Source organism: Pipistrellus hanaki (assembly GCF_964339955.1).
Source record: "Pipistrellus hanaki genome assembly, chromosome: 10".
NCBI lineage: Eukaryota > Metazoa > Chordata > Mammalia > Chiroptera > Vespertilionidae > Pipistrellus > Pipistrellus hanaki.
In genome coordinates this window covers 34,904,886-34,928,581 of record NC_140512.1, presented here as the reverse complement: position 1 = coordinate 34,928,581, position 23,696 = coordinate 34,904,886, and the positions used below count along the sequence as shown (strand labels likewise).

Sequence of the window (23,696 nt, the reverse complement as noted above, 5' to 3'; positions counted from 1 at the left end):
ACATTGGTGAGGACACAGCAGACTCTGAGGAACCGCAGTCAGCCCTCAGGCACTGTTTCTAGGCTAACTCCATGGAATTTTCTGTGTGTTGCTGATGTCTTTAAGGGTTTGGTTTTAATTGATCTTGTGTAATTAAAAAATTCCAGTGCTTAAGTTATTTCTACCCGTTACTTTAGAAAAAACACCTTTCAAAATTATTATATCATAGAACTAAATCCTATTTTTACATGACTGCTTTACATATTTTCTTGTACCAGTTACACCCCGAATTGAGTACTATATCAGAAGATGGAAAAGAATATCAGTTGAGGATAGAGAGCACAATTCCTGTCGTTTGTCCTGAATTCAGTGAGCTTGATCAGGAATGTAAAATCTCATTAAGACTGAAAACTGTTGATCAAGGTAATACACTAAATCCATTCAATTTTATTATTAGATTTCAAGTAAAAACTAATGCTTTTTTCCTCTAGAAAAAGTCATTGAAGTGTGCTCATAATTCATTGTGTTGCATGTTTACATCAAATTATAGCTCAGTCATAACACTGAACCAAATGTTCTGTGTTAATCAATTGATTACATATTTTGGTTGGTATATATCCTTAGAAAAATCCTCAATGTATCTTTTTTTTATAACATAGGTAAAGACCTGCTAGGTTTAAATTTGGCACTGTCTTCCTGTCACGTGGACCTTCTCCAGACAACGTCCTGCGCTAATGGAACCTGTAGCCATGCTCTTGTTTACTACACTGCTGTAACTGATTTCTCCCATGATGGAAACAGAGTTACAGACATTATAGTGGAACCTATAGTTAACGAGGATTTCCTATGGAACAGCTATACTCCAGACAGCATCCAGGTTGACAAATCACAAATATACCTTCGAAACTCAAGTTTTAAAAATGATATGTATATTTTATCACCATACCTTGAAAACTATTCATTTCAAAAATTTTAAATGCTATTTTAATTTTAAAATAATTTTATTTTCAACAATATGATAAAAATAACTATTTTTTTCCAGATTGCTAAGCAATTTATTATATATCAATAAATAACATTAATGATATTACTTACTGAAAATATTTTTGTTTTTAAGGTCAGAGTAAAGGATGTCCCAACTGCTTACTGCTATTCATTTACTGACCCACATATAATTACATTTGATGGCAGGTAATTTCCTTAATTTTTTTTAATAGTTTGTGTTCCTTTGAATTTTTTTAAAATCATAATATTTTATTATTTCTTAGTCCTATTCACTGAAAGATTAAAAAGGAAGGTATAGCCCTAACCGGTTTGGCTCTGTGGATAGAGCATCGGCCTACAGACCAAAGGGTTCCAGGTTCAAATCCGGTCAAGGGTACATACTTTGGTCCTTGGTTGCAGGTTCCTCCCCAGCCCAGACCCTATGCAAGAGGCAACCAATTGATGTGCTTCTCTCACATGGATGTTTCTCTCTGTCTTTCCTTCTCTTCCATTCTCCCTAAAAATTAATGGAAAAATATCCTTGGGTGAGAATTAACCGATAAAAAAAAATTTAAATATTTTTTAAAAAGGAAAGCATGCATAGACATCACTGGCTTATTTCAAAATACCAATTTATTTGTGTGGGGTGGTTTTTCTTTAAAATCTATCAATAGTTCTTAGTAAATATATGAATTAGCTGTGAGACTGAATTTGTAAAAATTAAGATTCTTACAAATACAATCATTTTATCTTGTCTATTTTTAATGATGATTAATTTTTTTGCTCTAGACATATATACTGTATTGCATTTCTAGGTGATAACTAAAATAATCTTTAAGATTTAAGGCAAGATGATTAAACTAATATGTAATTGTTTTAAAATCTCACTTGTAATTCATGACAAGGTTACTCAGGGAAAAATCTATTGTAGTAATCATGAATACCTGAATATTACCTCTGGATCTTAAAGTAAAATGGATAAAATTACCCCCCAAAAAAAGAAAAGAAAAAAAAAAGTAAGCCATCCTGCTACTATTATCTGCATAGAAGGATTTAAACTCAGTTATACTGTTCTGGAGAATTCATGTTTTTAATAAGTCCCTAAAATGATACGAACACTTCATTATTGTCAAAATTTTCTTCATTGTGCAAGGTACATTTATTCTATTTTAAAAAGTATAATGTGATTACTATTAGTAAGATTATACAATGTTAGTGCATAGATGCAGATTCCCTCCAATAATGAACAGTACTCCAAAAGTTCGAACCAGTATACAAAGTTGTAGAAACCAATCCCACAGGCAAGAATCCTTTGTGGTTATAATGAAAAACAGAAGTTTTAAATGGAAGAACCTCAGGAAAGCATAGCGGTGACGAATTTTATCCACTATAATCCAACAAGATCAATTGTGCAACAACTAAGTAACAAACCATGCTCTACATGCTGGGGTGGGGGTTTGGCAGTGATAAGACAAACAGACATACTCTACCTTATCTTTGTATAGGTAAAGAGAGATATATACAGTTAATATATAAAATATACAGTGTATCTGAGAAAGATAGGCAGTAGGAAAAAAACAAAGGAGGGATAGAAAGAGAAGGCTGGAAGCAGGGGTTGACAGAGCATTGCTTAAAAGTAGAAGATCAGTGAGAAAGATTTAGGTGTTTATCACTACTTGTCTCCTTCAAGGCTCTACAAAAATATATATATATATATATATATACTCATGATAAATAAACCTATTAGAAATATAGATTTTTCATTTTTGCAGCAAAGTGTATTGAATGCATATAAATAAATTGAGCACACATTTTTGGTTTATATCATACTGTTGTGACATTTTATACCAATTCTTAATGCAGTTGGCTTTTGTTATTAGGGTATATGATAATTTCAAGACAGGAACGTTTGTGCTTTACAAGAGTATGTCACGTGATTTTGAAGTCCATGTACGCCAATGGGACTGTGGAAGCCTTTACTATCCTGTGTCATGTAACTGCGGGTTTGTTGCCAAAGAAGAAGGTGATGTAGTTACTTTTGATATGTGCGGTGGTCAGCTACATGAATCGCAGCCGTATTTATTTCTAAAGAGCCAACATGAAACCAGCAATATCAAGATAAGTGAATCTTATTTAGGAAGAAAAGTCACAGTATGTATGATTATTAAAAGTATTTTTTCTACAGAATTTGGATTTATTCTGAATCTATTTGCATCTCTATTAATTTAAAAACTATCATTTTCAACATTAGGGTTTTGTGTGCTTTTTTCAAGAAAATACATTTAGAGTAAAACTGATCTTATAAGAAGTAAATTTTTTTTCATGTACCACACACAAATCGACAAAACAATAGTTAAAACTATCAAACTGAACTTCCTTATTTAAAATTTCATTATAACTTGGTGGATGATTCATAGAAATATTCTTGGCAATGCCTAATATGTGATATATTTATTAGCCAAACTTGAAATATGTAACTAAGAATAAATATTTGGGAATAGCTAGTCAATTTTTGAAATGAATACAGATGGTCCTATCTCAGAAATAGGCTGGTAGATATGGAAGAGAATAGAAAATCAAGAGACATCAAAGATTGCATAGTCATTAATATCCATCACTAATGTATGATCAGCATACCAATTAAAATGAGCAAATAATATAAATTCATAAAAGAAATAAAATTGATAAATATGTCCAAAATTACAAATAACCAATATAAAAACTTCAATTTCATTAGTGATCAAAGAAATGCAGTTCCTATATTTCTCATATAATACTGGCAAGACTTCCAGAGAACATATGTAATATATGTAATGTATATGTAAACTGAACCTATGCATGTCATTTTTCAAGAAATTTACCATAATAAAATAATTAAGGATTGCAGAACCCCACATAATCTCTCTCCTTTTGAGAGGGAAAAGTTACAATCAATCAGTGATGAATAAAAGCATTTAACCAAAACCCCAAATATAGCAATGTCACATAACAGACCCACTTTGTAGTCATGAAAATGTTGGAATAGGTGTGTATTTATTGACAGGAAAGAAATTAATGAAATATAGGAAAGGTTTTCAAAGAATATGCACCAAGACCCTAAAGTCAGCCACCTCAGATTGAGTAGCAATATGAAATAGCCTTGCTTTTAAAATAATACCATGTTTTCTAAAAAGAAAAACTGAAATTTTTAAATCTAAAAAATACAAGGGGACCAGAATAGACACAGTCAAGAAACAGGGTGGCAACAACAAAACAGATGTAAGTTTTTAAATGTAAAAATAAAATAAACGGGATAATAGAGTCAGAGGAACAGACATACATGGTGTATCTTCAGTGGTTTTTGAAGAGAGAATTCTCAACATGTACATCCAAGTCCCTGATCCGGGAGGGTGAGACTTCTGTGCGGAGGATCACAGGTGACATAGGCTATTAGGATGATTCAACAAACCCATTCTCTCATTCCAACTCCCCTAGCAACGTTCTGGTTATAATTTGGCTTCTGATTCTATTTGCCTACAGGCAGTAAGAGAATGTTGATTAGGAATATGTATCCTTCTGGAATTACATTTACAAGTGTAAATCAATTACTCATCAATCTAAGTCTAGATCAAATAATTACTATCAGAGACATTACTTGGCAAAATTATACTCAACATAAATAGCTGTTTTAATTGCACAAAATGTCTCATTCTAGTTTGAGTTATTTTTAAAAAGAGTTTAAACAAAATATCTCCATAAAAAGACCAATGTGGAAATCAAATTTCAAATCAGCAAAAGGCAAAAACCCATTATTTTCACAGATAGTATGAAGAGGAAAGGTATAGTCTAAGGAAAAGCAATATTTTATTTTCCTTTTACTGGTATATTGAGAGAATCAATGAATTTATTTCCTTACATAATAGTTTTTTCATAATCTGCATTGAATATTATTCTTTTTTGTAAGTTTATCTTTGTTGTTGAAAGCATTAGATGTCTTCCTTTTTTAAAGACTGCATATTATTTTAAATGACTTCTTTCTGTATTTCAGATCTGGTTTTCTTCTGGAGCCTTTATCCGAGCCGATCTTGGTGATTGGGGCATGAGTCTAACCATCAGAGCCCCGAGTGTAGATTACAAAAACACTTTGGGACTTTGTGGCACCTTTGATGAAAACCCCGAAAATGATTTCCATGACAAAAATGGGACCAAAATTGATCAAACTTTTAATAACTGTTTTGCTTTTATTAATGAATGGAGGTAAGAAAGTAAATTAATATTTGACTTAAAATGAGTGATGACTCAATACTCTACTTTTTTTGTAAGTCCTTTCCGGGGGTGGGGTGGGGGGATGTTTTTGTTCAAATTACTTTTTTGTTTTCCATCTGGAAGGATTTTGCCCGGAAAAAGCATGTTCGACACAACGCCCATAACTCTACCATCGCCTGGAAAACTACCCTATTGTAGCTGCTCCTTGGACACCACCTCACTGTACCCGTCTTCTAATCGTCCGGCCCGTGTTTCTCAAGCAGACGTTGCTTCCGACTGCAAAGTCCTCACACGTGTCACATTCTCTTCCTTGATACCAGAACTGGATGTCACTTCTAAATATATTAACTCAGAAGCTCTTGTCAGAGAGATAAACAAGCATACCTCTCGAGAAGAAAATAATTCCAATTTCTTTCCTCAAGACAAAAAGCACGTGAACCTACCCAAACTGGATTTAAATTTACAAAAATATCCTAAGAATGAGAAACAAGTTGTACCAAAAGCTTTGGACAATGGGGTACAGACACGGGACCAGGATAGACGCAGTCAAGAAACAGGGCGGCATCGACAAAACAGATGGAGACGGCAAAGCTTTTATGAGTTTCTTCCTTTGCTTGCTTTCCAGAGTCTCAGCCAGAATGATGTAAAAGAGCTGCCTTATTTTTTCCCTGAGGACCATACTAAGGATGTCCAGCAAGAGTTTGTCCCCACGTGGCCTACACCCTCTGGCCTCACGGAACACAGCACGTTGGAACTGTGTCAGCGGACGCTAGCCAACTCCAGCCTAGGAAGGCACTGCCTTCCCTTTCTTGGCACGAGACTAGACAGTGTCATAGATATGTGTGTTAAGGATGTTCTCCTAAAAGACGATCTCAGCTGGGCAGGAGCAGGAGTGGCCCTTTTAGAAAACGAATGTGAAAGGAGAATTTTGGAAGAGGGTAAATATAACACAGAAGAATATGGCAAATCAATTGAAGACATCCTCTTAGTGTTAAGATGCCCCAACTTATGCAGCGGCAATGGGCAGTGTATGCCGTGGGGATGCATGTGTCCCCCGGGCTTTGGTTCCTATGACTGCAGTGAGTCACGTGGTAAGTAAATACTCTTCAACTGCAATATTGTGAATGTCATTTAATTAGGAAAATAACTTTGTTCTTTTTACCATCAGTATTTTATAGCAGGATTGTAAAGATAATATAGGGAGAAAAACAAATTATATTAACTATTCCTATATGATAAAAGGCTAATATGCAAATTGTCCCTTTGACCGGGAGTTCAACCTGGAATTCAACCAGGAGTTCAATCAGGGAGCAGGGCCAGCTGGCCAACTGCCCACAGCCCGCGCCCCCCCCCCCCCCCCCCCCGGCGGCCTGATCCAATCGGCCCCAATTGGGGCAGGCTGGCCAGACACCACCTGTGCACAAATTTGTGCACCAGGCCTCTAGAACATTATTAATTTTCCAAAAGAGTTCCATCTTATTCAGAGTAAAAGTAAAGCACAGCCCTAGCTGATTTGGCTCAGGGGATACAGTGTAGCCTGTGGACCAAAGGTTTTATTCTGTTTAAGGGTAGATATCTGGGTTGCAGGATCGATCCCCAGAGTGGGGTGTGCTTCTCTCCCATTATTGATGTTTCTTTCTCTCTCCCCTTCTCTCTTCTTCTCTGAAATTATATATATGTGTGTGTGTGTGTGTGTGTGTGTGTGTGTGTGTGTATTTAAAAGTTGAAGCACATACAATAACCTGTCAAAACTAATCCCCTGTTGTTATCACCCTCACTCATTCCATTCCACCCACTTTGTTCTTGTGCTGTTCCTTGCAAATTCAAGGTTCTCTTGACCTTGGGAACTTGGCACACAGCTGGTCCCTCTACTAGCAGAGAACAAGTTTTTCTAGAACTCAAATTTAGTTTTCTTAAGACTATGTTTATATTTTGCTAATTATACTAATTTGCTTTTTTTTCTCTCTAACTTATCTACATGGAACTATTTTATCTCAATATATTAGAGAAAGAAGTTTTTAAAGTCAATTTGATTCCATTAACAGATAAACCAATAACTCCTGATTTTCCTCCTATCAGATGTTTCTAGCTCAGTAAATGCAAACTCCGTTCCTCTCATTGCTCACATTAAAAATCTGGAGTCATCTTGCACAGCCAGTGTGGCTCTATGGTTGAGCGTCAACCCTTGACCCAGGAGGTCATGGTTTGATTCTCAGTCAAGGGCACATGCCCTAGTATGGGCTCATGCAGGAGGCAACCAAACGATGTGTTTCTCTCACATCAGTATTTCTGTCTTTTCCTCTCTCTTCCACCTTCCCTAAAAGCAAAACAAAACAAAAAACAGGTTTACAGTTGTTAAGTATATAAACCACAGTTTATTCTTGTATTATTGTTTTCCATAAAAACAACTGTAAACTACAGTTGCTCCACTCCGTATATAGCATATGTACTCTGACTTAATGGGTTTAAGTATAATAGCAGGAAATATGACAGGTAATCACATAGTTCAGTATGGTGTTCTGTGTCTTTGGATACAAGTGGTTAGAATAGTAGGAATGATGTCTACCTGGAGGGATAATAAAAAGTTTTCAAAAGGCAGTGTCACCACAGCTAAATTTGATCCAGAAAGACAAAGGCATTTGAGGTAGAAGAAAGAGCAGGAGCAAAGGTACCGAGGCGTCACACACACAAACATCACAGCACACTTTGGGCTCTGTTGGAATGCCTGAAGTCTAGGGAGAGGGTCCTGGCTGCAACCGGGGTTGAAGCTAGAGAGGTAGCTAGTGTCCAGACCACTAAAACACTGTGAGAAACAGGATAAGGTTTACATTTTAAAAAGTCTGTTTAAGAGCAGTATGGAGGATGGATCACTTGCAGGAAAAGAACTGTCTAAGTCTGAAGATGGGAAGAAGGGTTAAATCAATATCACAAATACATACAGGAAAAGACATGAAGATATTCTGACCTAAGGTGAGGAGATAACAAATGAAAATGACACTAAAGAAGCAAACTGATAATACTTGGTCGATGATTAAAATGAAGAGTGGGTTTTAAATTTTATCATGTGTTTTCAATTTTATTTGTTAACTTGCTATGATTCCTGTTAACATTCCCTTAGACAAACTTATTCAAAATGCTTTAAAATGTATCAAATTACATTTTAACATTATTTTATATTATTTTTATTAGTATCTTAATGTAATTATGTAATATAATAACATTGATAGATATACAAGTCTATGTAATCCCAATGCAGTATTATATAACCACAGAGCTACATTTGATTTCATTTAAATTTTTATGCATATTTATAAATAATATTTACTATAGGATTATGCCTCTCTGATCAAATGTTTATAAACTTTTCATCTCTTTCTGTGCATTGCAACAATTTGGAAAATATTCTTTCCTTGATTATTTGGTACAAGTTTTCCCAATAGGCCATCTGTCCTGACATCATTTTGGGAAGTGATTTTAGATTATTTTCTGTTTCTTTCATGGTAATTATTATTTCAACTATATTCTATCATTTCTTGGGTCAATTTAGTCATTTACATTTTATTTAAAAATAATTCTTTCATCAAGATGTCAAATTCTTATTTAAAATCACATGTAGTCTTCTTATATAATTTAAAATTATCCTCATCTATATAGCTTTTTCTCTTTTTTTATGTTCACAGTTGTTTAGTTGTATCTTCCCATTGTTTTTACCTGGACAGAACTTGACAAAGGTTATCTATTGTTTTTTTTCATTGGATTTTTCATATAATCATTTAGATTTGCTTCTCTGTTTCCTGTTCTGTTAATAACTCTTGTTTGACTTTTTGATTTGTAATATTACTTTACATGTTCTTAAAATTATCCTCTATCTCAGTGGCTTGTTTTTATCTATGTTGTCTTTTTATGCAGAAATATTACAATTTTATGTAGTCAAATACAGGTATTTTTTTATTACAGCTTTTATTTATAGCTTCCATTTCCAAGGATCTCCTAACTTCTAAATTATGCATATAATCTCTTCAATTTTCTTATATCTAGTCATGACTTATATTATTTTATATTTTACATTTAGTTCTTAGTCCATCTGGAATTTATGTGTGAGTTAGAGGCCCTATATATTTTTCCTCCAGAAAAATAAGCAGTTATGTGTTATCATTTATTAAAATAACCTATACTTTCACACTGGACTTTAATACCATGTTTTTATATTAAATTAAAATATACATTGAGATATATTTCTGAGCTTTCTCTTATGTTTTTATTACCTAATGGTATTTTTCTATGCCAATAATACATTATTTTGATAAGTGTAACTTTATAATACACTTTAATATTGCTAAGGTAAATAGCCCCTCACAATTCTATTTTGTAATTTTTCTATATTTCTGATGCATACTTTAACATGAACCCTAAGGTTTATTATATTACATTTCAAAAGAAAACAATAGATTTTATTAATGTGCATTTGCTAATATATACTCCTCCATTTCTTCTGCTATGTTTTTCATAATCTGAAATTAATTCCAATTCTTCTCTACTTCTTCCTTAAATTCAATATCAGAAACTGTCCTAAGAAGATATGGGGGGGTAGGGGGAAGGAGCAGACTTCATGGCACAAAGACAGGACAAGAGGACACTAACTTATCTCAGATTTTTTATCAATTGACCTGAGGATTGATCCAGGATCCTCTTGTTCAAAGTGATAACTACTCTGTTCTTATTTTTGTTTTGGGCTATATTTGGTACACTCTTGTTTCTGTATTAGTCTAAAACCCTATGATTTCTGTTTTATGAAATCCTCAAATTTACCAAAATATTTCATTGCCCTTGTTTCTGCTTAACAGTTATATTATGATTATTTTTTATTGTTGCTTATGATTTGTCTTCTTATGTCTTTTTCTTGACTAGTTTTGATTTGACTCCCCTTTTTTCATATTATAAGGGGTTTGAGAAGTGTTGTGCCTAAAGACACTGCAAAAATCAACCCTAAATCAACAGTAGAAAGGATAAAAGAGAAACATGTCTAGTCACTGCTTAAAATTACCCATATTCTAAAATGTTATATTTTTCATACCAAAGAAACTTTTAGAAGAGTTACTGGATAAGGAAAGCAAAGTACCTTGGAAGAGAGAAAAAATGACAACCCACCTTTACAAAGAACACACACAAAACTGTTTAATTCCTACTTGGGCAATCAATAAAGATGAAGGTATAAAATCCTTTTCTGTCACAACGATAAAATGACTAGAGCCACCGTTCTTCTTTGCCTCTCATACAAAACAGCATTTATATAATTATCAATTGATTTTTCTATAAGCATTCATTTTCTTTCCTTACCTTTCCAGGCAAAAAAAAAAAAAATTGTCCACTCTTCTATGCTCTTATAGATACCATAGCTGTCACTTTTATAGAAATGATCACAGATCATTAAAATAAGTTGCTCACATGCCTATATCCTTAACAACACCGAGTTTCTCAGGGATGGAGCTGGGCTTTCTTTTGCTCTGAGCCTACTGTGTATTAGGTAGTAATAAATGTTTGTTGACTATTTCTAACTCTTAATAAAATTAGTTATTGTCTTCTAATTGTTATACTATGTATTCAAAAAGATTATAAGTCTACTGAAAGCAGGAGTTGTGGGATGATTCCTCATTACTGCACAGCTCCTCATACAGTGTTATACATGCAATAGATATTAAATGAAAGAATGAATTATTGTGAGCAGAGCAGAACTTTAAAAATATTATTGACTAACATTTATTTTTTTTCCTGGTTGTTTAGAAACAAATTCTCAGTCACCATCAACAGAGCATTTACTAACTGGTGCAAGTTTTACCCATAGTCCGGTTACCACCAAAACCAGCAACATCTCGTACTTCTCATTAATATCAGTTACAACTCGAATGAATAATTCAGAGGCAATTTCTCAACAGACGTCCGGTTTTAAACATGCGGCTCATACTCTGAACACAAATCTCAGTCTGGGGGAACTAGAAGTTACTATGGACAATTGCAGTTCTATATGCATTAACCCCAACCGCTCCCATGATGAAGTAAAAGACATTACCCAGGGCACCATCCAAACAGAGACAGGAGGATATAATTATCAACTTACCACGTCTGCCCAAGGTTACACACAGCACAAGGATGGGTTTGCAGCATTGGTTAGTACAGCCATCACTATTTTGCCAGAAAAGCCCGAGTCAACCAAAATATCAACTTGTGCAGAATCGCCATGCTTTCTGGGTGTTTCCTGTGTGCCAACCACTGATGGTCACTTCCGATGTGGACGCTGCCCCCTGGGATATTACGGAGATGGTATCAATTGCAGAGGTAGTATGAAAACTCTTCAAAGAAAACTATGGAGTTCACATTCAAGTAGTTAAGAAGATATGCTTTTTATTTATTAATCTCTATTTATTCCATTTACTTCAATAATTTCTATTTTATTTATTTGTTTGTATTCTTTTTAATATTTCAAAAACTTAACATGGGCATTTCTGAGTCATTTTTGAAAAGTGTTAATATTAAATAGGATTATAACTATATAATATAAATGTATTTATTGAGTACCTACTGTGGTCCATGGTCTATGGAAACTTTCTGTATCAATTTTGTCATATAATCCACAAGGACCCCATAAATTGGGTGTTATTTTCTCGTTATACAGATGAGAAATCAGAGCCTTAGAGGGCTAACTGCTTTTCCTGGAATTAAGCAGCTAAAAGATAAAATAAGGATGTGAATTACATTGTGGTCATGGTTATTTTCAGCTCTCAATATGCCTTTAGCCCTTTAACTTACTATTTCTGACATATGTGCATAAATGAGATTTCTCTGTAATTTCTACAGCTCTTGAGAATAAAGCAAATTGGACATCACATTAATTTTGAGGAAAAAAGCATTTATTTCTTTACACAATTATTAGCATTGTTTTCTCTGATGCAAAGCAAATTTTTTGGGGGGCGGGGGGGGGGGCAGTTAGGTGTCTATCAAGCTGCCAGTGGAGTGGTTAGGGGATAATCAGGCTGGCCAGCAGAAGCAGTTAGAGGCAATCAAGCAGAGACAGGCGAGCGGTTGGGAGCCAGCAGTCCTGGATTGAGAGAGAGATGTCTGACCACCCATTTATGGTGTCCCAGATTGGGTTTGGTTGGGCTGAGGGACAGCCTCCCCCCCCGCACAAATTTCATGCACCGGGCCTCTAGTTGACAAATAAAACTACCTCATGCATTGCAGTCTTCAGAAGTGTTAAATGCCTAATTAGAATATATCAGGTAGTTATAGAAGCTTAAGGAACACAAACCTATAACCTTATTACATGTTCCTGGCATCTTGCTCTTTGAAATTCTAATTATCCTTGCCTTTCACCAACATTTACCTAGTTAGTTCCTGACATTTCATTGCCCTCATCCCATTTATGGTTAGTCACTATCTCTAACATAGATTTTGCTATAGGAGGGATTACTCATATGGTTTTTCTTTCTTATCCTCAGGTATTCCAGTAGTAAAACAAATATAAGGGGGAAAATAATTTCATGGATAAATGTAGTGGCTATTGTTTAGTAATAGTGTCAAATTAGTCAAATTTCAGAAAATTTTACTTTTATGACCAAGCCTATAAGCAACATGTACATACTGTATCAACATTTTACCCTTCATTTTTGCAGCCATTTGTAGACACCCATGTGGAAAAGGGAGGGAGTGTGTTGCCCCAAACATATGTAAATGTAAACCTGGTTACACTGGCTCTAACTGCCAAACTGGTAGGTATAGCACTCATCAGTTTGCATGATTAATTTAATTGATAATTGTTATTTCTAAGCATGGGCTTTATTTTATATAGCTGTATGTCATCCTGATTGCAAAAACCATGGAAAATGTATTAGACCTAACATTTGTGAATGTACCCCAGGATTTGGTGGAGCAACTTGTGAAGAAGGTAATCGTTCAAATTAAAAATTGGATAAAAAAGCGAATTTTTAAATGATAGTTTTTCTGTATACATATTAATATATTCATTAATGCTTGTGAGGGAGTCAAAGTTTTTAATGTTTATTTAAAATCATTTATTTGAAGATTTTAAAAAATAAATTTCTAAAATCAGAAAACTAAAGAGCAATATCTTATTTGTTCTTGGTAAAATTATCTTCAGGAATAATTTTCTGAGATTTAGTTATAAGTTATCAGAGCCCTACAAACATTTTACCTTCAAACACAGGACATTTGATTATTGAAGGACTTGTCAAACATAGTTTCAAAGAATTGTGAAATACCAAATAATTAGAAGATATCAGGTAGTAAGAATAAATTTAAAAAGTGACTTTTAGAAACATGGCTATGTAGACCAGCCAGCATGGCTTAGTGGTTGAGCATCGACTTACAAACCAGGAGGTCACGGTTCGATTCCCCACCAGGGCACACGCCCAGGTTGAGGGCTCTGGGCTCAATTCTGAGTGTGGGACGTGTAAGAGGCAGCAAATCAATGATCCCCTCTCATCATTAATATTTCTACCTCTCTCCCCCTTTTCCTTCCTCTCTGAAATCAATACAAATATATTTTAAAAAGTAAAGAAATAAAAGCATGTCTATAGCCATTTAATTTTACTGTCTTAATGGAAATCTTAAGTAGAGAGTTTAAAAATGATATTCCTAAAGTGGATATTTTAAAAAACAAATTTTTTATTTTAAAAAAAACAGATGTTGATAGATGGTAATGTAATCATTAATAAAGTAGAGCCATATTAAATGCTTTCATAACAAGGTACAAATTAACAAATTAAATCTAGAATAAACCAACAGAGTCAATATCAATAGCATATGAAAATAATTATGGAAATATAACAGTGTTCTATTCGTGAGCTAGAATGCATATGTCCAAGTATCACTTTCCAGAAGAAAGCTAAAATCATATGTAATCTTAATTATATCAGTTGATCGTAAGTTTTATAAACTAAGACATGCCAATGATTTGTGGGTCTTTTTAGAGCATGAACTCATAGTGAATCCCAGAGAACCAAATTTCATAGTAGAAGATAAATGATGATATAATTGGCTCTACAAAAAGCTTTTATTGTAACTGTACTTTATAAACAAAAACTGACTTTTTAAAAAAAATTGTGAGCTGACTTAATAACATAATCTGTGTCTGCAGAATATTGTATCCCTCCTTGTCAACATGGTGGCACCTGCTTGGCTAGAAACCTCTGTACTTGTCCTTATGGTTTTGTGGGACCAAGGTGCAAAACAAGTAAGCAAAGCTCTTGGGGACTCATATAACAAAACTAGTAGCCCTGTGCACGAATCCGTGCACCAATAGCTCTTTGTGGGGCCTGGCAGCTCTGCACCACTGCCTAGAGGCTCTCTGCAACCCAGAGGCCCATTTGCAGCTGGATGCAGAATGCTTGCCTTGTCAACGAAGCAAGCAAGCCACCAGGCTGTTCATGCTGCCTGCTCTCAGTGGCCACACCCCCTCCCCAGACTGGGGGTCTCCTGCGCCACCATCTTGTGACTATGGGAGCCACCATCTTTTTGATGGAGTGATGGTTAATTTGCATATTACCCTTTTATTAGATAGGACTGCTCCTTTGAATAGTTGATGGCTTAAATGCTAATTGGTATAAACCCAAACTCCATGGGGGAAAAAATCACACATTTGTGATTTATTATGACAGTTACCATTCAGCATAATACTGAGTGTCGGGTGCCAAAACTAAATTAAAAGTTTCTTATGAGCAATTCTTTTTTTGGCCTTATTCATGACCATTTCTCCATTTTTTTTTTTTTTTAGATGACAGGAATTCAATTTGTTGAATGACATATAAATTACCTCATTTAATTTATGCCTGTGATTACTTTCATTAGTAAGTAATAATTTTTCCAAATGGCCATTGCTTGTTTATCATTCAGCTCAATGGTTTCCTACTTTTCCCATATCTATCAGCAAAATAAGTTAAAATTAGCATAACTTGATGTGAGAAATGGAGACCTTGTAAAACCAAAGGAAAATTTATTTTTCTTTTTCTTTCTGATCTTATTCATTAAAGATGTAATAGGTAGTTATGAGCTAACCAGGTAATAGGCAATGATATGACCAATTCCAAGCCTAATCTACCTTTTTTTAATTTGTGTCCTATGATCCTAGTGATTTGTAACAAGCACTGTGAAAATGGAGGTGAATGCCTTATACCAGATGTTTGCCAGTGCAAGCCTGGCTGGTATGGACCCACCTGCAGTACAGGTGAAATAAAAAATATTTTCAATAAATGTCAGTTAAAATAAAATTTAAATATGTCAATGTCCTAAAGACTTGCACCCCAAAACATAAAACTAATCTTTTAAGAATGGTATGAAGTTTTTTATTGCAGAGATATTTTTAAAAACCTATCATCTTCATTCTTTTTCTTCTTATATTAAACCATCTAGGGGTGTCGAACTCAATCAGAGAAGGGGCCAAAATCTAAAATCCAGCCTAAATCGCGGGCCGAATGGTTTACTGAACAGTCATAAACTGACAATGTCATAAACTGACAGCGGAGTGCAGTGATGACAGCGCGGTGCGGGCCACATTGCAAGGCCTGGCGGGCTGGATTTGGCCCGCGGGCCTTGTGTTTTGACACATGTGTGACTGTTTAATGGCTTTATTGTCATCCAACCTAACCAATTTTTTTTTATGCTTTTATATTTTCTTCATCCACTTGCCTCATGGTGGAGAGAAACATATCTATGTTGCATCTTCTACACCTCAAACTGTTGTGGGATTTTTTAAAAATCAGACATTCTAACATTCAAGCAATTTTGAGTTAAGTGGGCACCATCAAATGAATTCATTTATCACCAAATCAGGCTTACTTCTTGGCAGCAGTGTGTACAATTATCTGTTTAATCTAATACATTGTATTCTAATGACTTTTTTCAACATAGATTTAATTCAACATTTATAGCTTGCCAACTATGTGCGAAGCATAATGCAAAGGGAAAACAAAGATCAATTTGATTTTGCCCTGCTTTTAAGGAGCATATCATTAATGAAGGGGAACAGGATTGTATTATTAAAAAGACTCTGATACAAGTTGAATTATAATAAGTTTTGTAATTAATGTACAGTTTCTTGGAAGCAGAGAAGAGGAATATTAATTTTGGCAAGTCAGTATGGAGGGAAAAGGGTTTCACTCATGTGGGGTATAAAACAAAAAGGAACAAATGAACAAACAAACAAACTTGCAGACACAGACAACAGAACAGTGGTTACCAGAGGGGAAGGAGGTTGGGGAAGAATGAAAAGTAAAGGGTGTCAACTATATGGTGATGGGAGGAGACTAAACTTTGGGTGGTGAGCACACAATGCAGTATTCAGATGTTGTATTATTAACTTGAAATTTATAGTAGTATGTTATTAACCCACTACATTAGTTTTTAAAAAGAAAAATGTAATTGGGGATACCTTTTAAAATGAAACAAAGATAAAGAAGCAAAAACAAAGATTGTTTTTTAGTGTGCAGTGTTCCTTCTAAATTGGGAAGGAGACAAAGAGGTCCACATGGCCACTTGTACTTGAGCAAATTACAGACCATCCTGTTTGAGCTTTTGAATTGCCTTCTCCCAACTTCTAGTCTTTCTTTCAGCTTAACAAGGGCGTTCTGAATTCTAACCAGTCTCCATAGTCTTAGCTTAGTATTATCTGTAAGCTTGATGAACAGACTTTCAAAACTATTACCCAATTATTTTATTCCTCTTATATTTGGCAAATTCTAACTAATTATAAGTTATGGGTTTAATTTGCAGTAAAAAATAAAATATTTCATTATGCACTATTTTGCACTTTCATGCAGCTTTCATTTTTTAAAAAATAATAAAACTTTTATGATCTCTCTCCTCCCTGCTGTTCATTAGCTTTGTGTGACCCTGTTTGCCTCAATGGTGGTTCCTGTAATAAGCCAAACACTTGCCACTGTCCAAATGGATTCTTTGGTGCACAGTGTCAGAATGGTAATTATTCTTTCTTTATAAATAAGAAAGCTAAGGGGGAATTAGACATAAACAGAGATCTGAGTAAATACAATGAGACAAATTCCAAAGGGAAGATACTATTCCATTTGTTTTCTCTATTTCTTATGATGTTGCAAGTTTGGCCACTAAAGGACAACTTCATAGAAACGTATCAGAGTTATGATGAACAATGATTATATTTATTCAGCATATATTAGGCTCACAACTATGGCAGCTGTCTGTGCAGTTTTATAGAATCAAGGTGTAAAAAAATAAGCAAAGTTTTCTTGCAGTCTATTATAATGAAATGGTGTCATTTTGTTGCCTTCACAGCAAAAACATTTGATTTTTGCTCAATTTAATGTTCACTTTTACTTCATGATCTCTCTTGACTTTAGTTTTATTAAACATTTATGAAGAACCAGATGTGCACAGCACTATGCAAGGTGATATGTGAACATAAAGACGCATAATTTCCCCTTTATGGCCTGTTATTTTAATACTTTCCCTCAGAATGTTAATGCTGTGGGTTTTTCAGAATAGTGGGCATGCCTGAAGCAGTCAGTGTAGACATGAATTAATGTCAATAAATGAAATTTAAAATGCATCTTCCAAGCTTCATATTTTTTAGCTAATGCAAAGTATAGGGTAGATTTTTTAGGAAAAGCATGTCGGAACATGTCATAACTTAATTCTTAAAATGTATACTTTTTTTTTGTCCTGTTACACTTTGATTTTATTCCAATTTTTAATTTGGATGTTGGCTAGAAGTATTAGGTGGCAATTGAGGCAAAGAAAAAGAACATAATTTCAATACTAGATATGTGCACATTGGAAAGGAGTTCCTGTAATTCAAATTTCCTATAAGAAACCAAATAGCAAAAGAGAAGAAAATAAAGACAGAGATAAGGCAAATCTTGAAAATTAGGAGACTATGTTGAAGCCCATGTTTATGAGCTATAGGTATAATGTTGAGTGGAGAATGTAAGAAAGGAAATGAAAAGCTTAAATCTCTTATATTACTTTTTAATTTTATTTTCTAAAATTTTTTAAAATATATTTTTATTGATTTCAGAGAGGAAGGGAGATGGAGAGAAAGAAGCATCAATGATGAGAGATATCACTGATCAACTGCCTCCTGCAGGCCTCTTACTGGGGATCGAGCCCAAAACCTAGGCATGTGCCTGACCGGGAATAGAACCATTACCTCCTAGTTCATAGGTAGAAGCTCAATCACTGAGCCACACTGGCCGGGCAATTCTCTAAAATTTATATGCATGCCCTGGCTGGTTTTGCTCAGTGGATAGAGTGTCAGCCTGTAGACTGCAAGGTCCCAGGTTCAATTCTAGCAAAAGGATACATGTCGGGGTTATGCTCTTGATCCCCAGTAGGGGGCATGGAGGAGGCAGCCAATCAATGATTCTCTCTCATCATTCATGTTTCTATCTCTCCCTCTTCCTTTCTCTCTGAAATCAATAAAAAATATTTTTTTAAAAATTAAATTAAATTAAATTTATATGTCAATCGTTAACTGGGAAAGAGGAAAATCTCTAAATTATCAAGTAGAACTAAAAATTATATATAGCCCAGCTGATGTGGCTCAGTAAATAGGAATAATCTTAAATTGCTTAAAGATTAAGAAGCAGAAAATATGAGTATTTCTCCCTAATAAAAAATAGCAATAGCCCTAGCCAGTTTGGCTAAGTGGATAGAGCGTTGGCCTGCAGACTGAAGGGTCCCGGGTTTGACTCCAGCCAAGGGCATGTACCTAGGTTGCAAATGGAGCCTCCTGATGGGGAGCTGAGTCTCTCCCCCTCCCTTCCACTCTCTCTAGAAATCAATGGAAAGAATATTCTCAGGTGAAGATTAAAAACAACAACAACATCAACAAATTAGCAATAAAGACATCAGAGAAAGTAGACTCAAGCATTAACCAGAAAAAGCTCCGTCTAAAATAATGAAAAGTATCCATTTGTTAAAATAACTCAGTTCTCTTGTTTTTATTCATGAAGCGCTACATTATTTTTACTTATATATCCATTAGAAATCAAGTGAATTTTTCTTAGTGTTTGGAAATAAAGCAACTATTTAAGATGAATCTAATTCAAATGGGAAGTGAGTCTACAACATCCCTATTATCAAAACCGGATAGAAATAATCTTAAATCCAATATATAAGATTAAGAAGCAGAAAATATGAGTATTTTTCCATAATAAAAAATAGCAACAGCCCTCGCCATTATTTGACATTCATTTTTACAACACAAACTAAAATTTATTTATCATTTAGGAAAAATTAAATTTAAAATTGCCTGTGTGTTATTTTTAAAACAACCACATTTAATTGTCATATCTGGAAGAAACATGAAGCAATATAATAATCCTCATAAAAGATGATAAATATTAGATTGTGAGCTTCATGGAACAGAATATATATAATTCTGTTCTATAAGTTCACAATCTAATATTGATCTAAAGAGAGAGAGAGAGGATACTACAGTATCTAATATATATATGGAGAGAAAGAAGATACTACAGTATATTCAACATTACCCAATAAACATTCCTAACAAAGCCAAAAATTTGTTGTTTAAAAGATTTTTACCAAACACTCATAGAAAAGTCACATATAAAGCTCTTCATTCATTACTTCTGTAGGTATTTAAAAGTTAAAGTATTTTCCAAATATTATGTGACAGATTATTCAGATTTTTTTTTTTTTTATTTCCACAGGTACAGAAACATCCTTACACAGAGCTAGGTGCTGACTTATTTTCTTGGTTTTGATCAGATCATTTCATTCTTTATTTAAAGTGTGGTTTAAAAAAAAAAAAAGATACGGTTCATAATATGTGCACTACAATACCAAAGACTCCATTTGTTATGACCAATTCCCCAATACATTGCAAACTGTGCTAACCCACTAGCAGCTTATAGCTCCAAGAATTGTATTTTGATTTAGAAGGGGTGATTTTAGTACTCGTAGTTGTGATCTTTTATTTTAATAGCACATCTCTCTGCCTTATGGCCCCGCAGGTAACAAGCACATGATGCAATATGTAATATATAACAACTGAATGTGTAATATTCTCAGATTGCTACCATGTATTCTTTTAGCCATCTGTCACCCTCCCTGTAAGAATGGTGGCCGTTGCGTGAGAAAGAATGTGTGCACCTGTCGTGGAGGATACACTGGTAGGAGATGCCAAAAAAGTAAGACACCACTTCATGTATTTGCCAACTACAGGTACACCAAACACATTAAAGAGCTAAACTATTTCTACTTAAGGCCTGACATTTCATCTTTTTACCTTAAGGTATCTGTGATCCCATGTGCATGAATGGAGGGAAATGTGTGGGACCAAACATTTGCTCTTGTCCTTCTGGTTGGAGAGGGAAACACTGCAACACACGTAAGAGGAATACTCAGTGCTAACACCTCCATCATCTTGTGAATATGAATTCGAATTTAAGACAAAGATCGTTTTCCTTGTTTTTATTTTTGCTTTATTTGTTTCTATTTTAAGTGACATCTTTTCTTTAAAAAAAAAAAAAAAAAAGGGAATCTGAGTAAAATGCCAAGTCCTTTCAACTTATTCTTTCGATTTAGCAGAGAAAGCAGATATAGGGTATTTTACAGTCTGTCCACTATGATTGCCAGGATCAATAGCTAGCCTTGAAGTCATGGTCTTCTGGTTTTAAACAGGAGTCAGGAGAAGGTTTTTCAAAATTACTAATTCTATGGTCCCCTCTCAGACCAATCAAGTTAGAACCTGCCAAGGTGGGGTGCCACTGCTTTCAAACTGGATTAGTTTTTGATAGCAGCTCTCCTCATTCAAATATTATTTTTTTCCGGTTTAAAAAATATTAGTTAAAATGAGCAGCTATGATAACATATTGGTCAAAGAGAAAAATGAGAAGCAATATGATGTCTAATAATTGGAGGAAAGTTAAATCACTATGCACTTTATCAATGGAACATTATACAACCATTAAAATCAAGAATAAGCAGTGACATTGGAAATATTCTGGATAAAATGTTAAGGGAAAAGATGCTTTCATCACTGACTTTTAACTGTCTTTGTTTTTCTCTAGTGAACATTTTTGTGTTTGATGATAGGATTTATTTAGTACATCATATTTATGACTTGTTTATGTTTCGTTTTGCAGCTATCTGCATTCAGAAGTGTAAAAATGGTGGTCAATGCATTGCTCCCAGTATATGCCATTGTCCTGCCTCCTGGGAAGGAATGCAGTGTCAAATACGTAAGCCTACAGCATTCATTTTCTATGATAGATTCTGAATCTCAATCTGTTACATTGATTAGCCAGAGAGCAGGGAAGAACCAAACAGCCATCTTAGGTTTCCCATAGCCCCTGCTATTTGTTTAATTTACAACCATTGTTTATCCATACAATATACCCTAGAAGTTTTCATCACTAATTTTATGATGCTTCCCATGCAATTTCAAATATTTTGAGGTATTCCGGGGGCCCTTCTGAAATACCTCCAAGTTATTCCTACATATATTGAGATTTTAATCCCTTAAAACTCAATTTCTAGCACGATTCTGAGACCAGAGAATTGAGAGCTTCTTCATGCCCGGGGGACTGCACCCAGGGGGCCCAGCGGCCATCACCATGCCACAAAACCAGAATGCTGAGTTACTCCGGAAGCTCTATGGATATTGTTTGGATTACCATGAGAAAAAGAGAAAGAAGGAAGATCGAGAGGTTCGTGAATGTTCAAAAAAGGCAAAAAATAAAATAAAATAAAATAATGATTGATCTGAAGGCTAAGCTCTACCATAAACAGTACCATGCTGAGAAAACACAAATGAAAAAGACTCTCAAGATGCATGAAAAATGAAACAGCAAACAAAAGAATGACAAAAAGACTCCACAAGGAGCAGTACCTGCGTATCTGCTGGACAAAGAGGGACAGTCCTGAGCTAAAGTACTTTCCAATATGATTAAACAAAAAGGAAAAGAGAAAGCGGGAAAATGGGAAGGCCCTCTGCCCAAAGTTCGTGCCCAGGGAGAAGCAGGTATTAAAAGTTATTGGAACAGGAAAGAGAAAGAAAAAAGCGTGGAAGAGGATGGTTACTGAAGTCTGCTTTGTTGGAGATAGCTTAACTTGAAAACCACCTACATATGAAAGAGTCATTAGGTCAATGGTTTCAAGAAGGCCCATGTAACACATCCTGATCTGAAAGCTACCTTTTGCTTGCCAATACTTGATGTGAAGAAGAATCCCTACTCCCCACTTCATACAACTTTGGGTGTTATTACCAAAGGTGCCGTCATCCAGGTGAACGTGAATGAGTTGGGCCTTGTGACACTAGGAGGCAAGGTTATTTGGGGAAAATAAGCCCAGGTTCCCAACAGTCCTGAAAATCATGGCTGTATAAATGCAGTCTCCCTGGTTTGATAGCAGTTTCATTGAAGTCACTCTGTAATTATTGAAGACTGTGCACCAATCAGGAAAACTGCTTTACTGTGATGTTCCTGAGTGCTATCAAACAGCTTATATGTCTGTAGTCATCAAGAGAATTATTTTTCTGTTATAAAGAACATTAAAATGGCCCAGTTTACAAACTGGTCTTTATTTTGGGGTCTGTTTATCACTTAGATGCTCATGAAATAGAATGATTAAAAAAGCAGTTATAGCAAAAACAACAACAAAAACTCGATTTCTAATAAAAATTAAATAAGCAATTAGCATCTTTTGGTGTGGACATTTTATAACCTCTAGAAACATTATTTACAGATCTAAAAGTCAATTACTAACATGGAATTATTTTTTTAAAACTGGACAAAACAAATGTCTGTTTTACTTGAGCCAACAAAGTTAAGGTAGCTTTTATTTACTAAGGATTAATCTTAGGTCACATGAACTTGGAAAGCATTTGAGTTAGCTTCCATATTTCTGAGACTTTTAGAATATCCAAATCTTACAAGCCCTCAACTTTGAATTTTTTTTAAAAAAATATATATTTTATTGATTTTTTACAGAGAAGAAAGGAGAGGGATAGAGAGTTAGAAACATCGATCAGAGAGAATCATCAAGCAGCTGCCTCTTGCACACCCCCTACTGGGGATGTACCCGCAACCAAGGTACATGCCCTTGACCAGAATCAAACCTGGAACCTTTCAGTCCGCAGGCCGTCGCTCTATCCACTGAGCCAAACTGGTTTCGGCTCACCTTTGAATTTTTAACAATACCATCCAGAGGCAGAAAATTATCTCGCATTTACAACATGGACAGACATAAACAGAAACCGCTTGGCCATTAGAATAACTCACTAGCTTATAAAAGGACAATTTATATTGTAAATTCCATGACAAGTCAAGTTCCAAAGGACCATCCCCCTTTTAAAATTAGGACAGCCCTAGCCAGCATGGTTCAGTGGTTAGAGCATCAGCCTTCACACCAGAGGGTTGTGAGTTTGATTCAGGGTGAAGGGCATGTACCTTGGGTTGCAGATCCAATCCCTGTGCCCC

General features: G+C 34.9%; 1 protein-coding gene and 1 pseudogene across 2 annotated transcripts in view; both read left to right on the top strand.

Annotated features, from left to right (window-relative positions):
- VWDE (von Willebrand factor D and EGF domains) overlaps window positions 1-21,496 on the top strand; it is a gene marked incomplete at both ends in the record, with an annotated part of 36,216 nt that extends 14,720 nt beyond the window's left edge. The window contains 15 exons of the mRNA XM_084897277.1: window positions 258-402; window positions 639-856; window positions 1,097-1,170; window positions 2,844-3,114; window positions 4,991-5,199; window positions 5,332-6,299; window positions 10,990-11,541; window positions 12,876-12,971; window positions 13,052-13,147; window positions 14,360-14,455; window positions 15,350-15,445; window positions 17,098-17,193; window positions 20,310-20,405; window positions 20,510-20,605; window positions 21,363-21,496. Coding sequence (XP_084753403.1) covers window positions 258-402; window positions 639-856; window positions 1,097-1,170; window positions 2,844-3,114; window positions 4,991-5,199; window positions 5,332-6,299; window positions 10,990-11,541; window positions 12,876-12,971; window positions 13,052-13,147; window positions 14,360-14,455; window positions 15,350-15,445; window positions 17,098-17,193; window positions 20,310-20,405; window positions 20,510-20,605; window positions 21,363-21,496 — 3,243 coding nt within the window. The remainder of the gene's footprint in view (window positions 1-257; window positions 403-638; window positions 857-1,096; window positions 1,171-2,843; window positions 3,115-4,990; window positions 5,200-5,331; window positions 6,300-10,989; window positions 11,542-12,875; window positions 12,972-13,051; window positions 13,148-14,359; window positions 14,456-15,349; window positions 15,446-17,097; window positions 17,194-20,309; window positions 20,406-20,509; window positions 20,606-21,362) is intronic.
- A 337-nt stretch (window positions 21,497-21,833) lies between these two features.
- Window positions 21,834-22,675, top strand: LOC311628769 (ribosome biogenesis protein NSA2 homolog; annotated as a pseudogene). Its single transcript has one exon. The product of its transcript is annotated as a ribosome biogenesis protein NSA2 homolog (transcript).
- Window positions 22,676-23,696: the final 1,021 nt, after the last annotated feature.